General features: G+C 57.1%; 1 protein-coding gene across 1 annotated transcript; it reads left to right on the top strand.

Annotated features, from left to right (window-relative positions):
* Positions 1 to 5: 5 nt before the first annotated feature.
* On the top strand, positions 6 to 728 carry LOC120496809 (acetylcholinesterase-like; the record flags this gene model as incomplete). Its single annotated transcript, XM_039697589.1, has 1 exon — positions 6 to 728. A coding segment is annotated over one exon (723 nt), but the record flags the coding sequence as incomplete, so codon positions are not given.
* Between the last annotated feature and the right edge of the window lie 980 nt (positions 729 to 1708).

The following is a 1708-nucleotide window of genomic DNA, read 5'->3' on the forward strand; positions in this document are numbered from 1 at the left end:
CGGTGACCAACGAGACGGAGCTGCTGGCCTGCCTGCGCGCCGCGCCGCCGCCGCAGCTGGTGGAGCACGAGGCGGCCGTGCTGCCGCAGCAGGGCGTCTTCCGCTTCGCCTTCGTGCCCGTGGTGGACGGCGAGTTCCTGGCCGACACCCCCGAGGCGCTGCTGGGCGCGCCGGGCCGCGCCGAGGCCGAGGTGCTGCTGGGCGCCGTGCAGGACGAGGGCACCTATTTCTTGGTGTACGGCGTGCCGGGTTTCGGCAAGGACAACGAGAGCCTGATCAGCCGCGAGGAGTTCCTGGGCGGCGTGCGGCTGGGCGTGCCGCAGGCCAACGAGCTGGCGGCCGAGGCCGTGGTGCTGCAGTACACCGACTGGCTGGACCAGGACAACCCGGTGAAGAACCGCGAGGCGCTGGACGACATCGTGGGCGACCACAACGTGGTGTGCCCGCTGATGCACTTCGCCCAGCGCTGGGCCGAGCGCGGCGGCACCGTCTTCGCTTATCTGTTCGACCACCGCGCCTCCAACCTGCTGTGGCCGCCGTGGATGGGCGTGCCGCACGGCTACGAGATCGAGTTCGTCTTCGGGCAGCCGCTGAACCCCGGGCTCAACTACACGGCCGAGGAGGAGGCGCTGAGCCGGCGCATCATGAGATACTGGGGCAACTTCGCCCGCACCGGGTACGGCCCGGGATGGAGAGGGGTTGAGTTGGGTTTGGTTGAGTTTGGTTGAGTTGGGATGGGTTAGAACGGGATGGGGTTGAGTTGAGTTGAGTTGGGATGGAGTTGTGTTGAGTTGGGATGGGTTGGGTTGGGACTGAGTTGGGATGAGTTGAGTTGGATGACCTCAATTGGCATGAGTTGAGTTGGGTTGACTTTGAGTTGAATGACCTTGCTTGGGTTGAGTTGGGATGAGTTGACTTGAGTCGAGTTGCATTGCAGTAAGCTGAGTTAGATGACTTTGGTTGAGATGAGTTAATTTGGGATGAGTTACCTTGAGTTGAGTTGAGCTGGGATGAATTGGGTTGGATTGAGTCGCGATGAGTTGGATTGGATGACCTCGGTTGGGATGAGTTGGGTTGGGATGAGTTTGCATTTTAGTTGAGTTGTGATGAGTTGGGTTGGATGACCTCCATTGGGAAGAGTTGAGTTGGGTTCAGTTGGGTTGGATGACCTCAGTTGGGTTGACTTGGGTTGGGATGAGTTGGGTTTACTTGGGTTGGATGACCTTGGCTGGGTTGAGTTGAGTCGGGATCAGTTGATTTCAGTTGGGTTGCATAACTTCAGTTGAGTTGAGTTGAGTTGGATGGCCTTGGTTGAGTTGAGTTGGATGGCCTTGGTTGTGTTGAGTTGAGTTGGATGGCCTTGGTTGAGTTGAGTTGAGTTGGATGGCCTTGGTTGTGTTGAGTTGAGTTGGATGGCCTTGGTTGAGTTGAGTTGAGTTGAGTTGGATGGCCTTGGTTGAGTTGAGTTGGGTAGGATGACCTCAGTTGAGTTGAGTTGGGTTGGATGACCACGGTTGGGTTGGGTTGATTTGTGTTGGGTTGAGTTGGGTTGATTTGGGTTGGGTTGGATGACCATGGTTGATTTGAGATGAGTTGGGTTGAGTGACCTGGGTTGGATTGAGTTGGATGACCATGGTTGGGTTGAGTTGGGTTGAATGACCATGGTTGGGTTGGGTTGAGTTGAGTTGAATTGGGTTGAGTTGGGTTG

This window comes from Passer montanus, unplaced genomic scaffold (assembly GCF_014805655.1).
Source record: "Passer montanus isolate IOZ18808 unplaced genomic scaffold, ASM1480565v1 scaffold1186, whole genome shotgun sequence".
NCBI classification, from domain to species: Eukaryota; Metazoa; Chordata; class Aves; order Passeriformes; family Passeridae; genus Passer; species Passer montanus.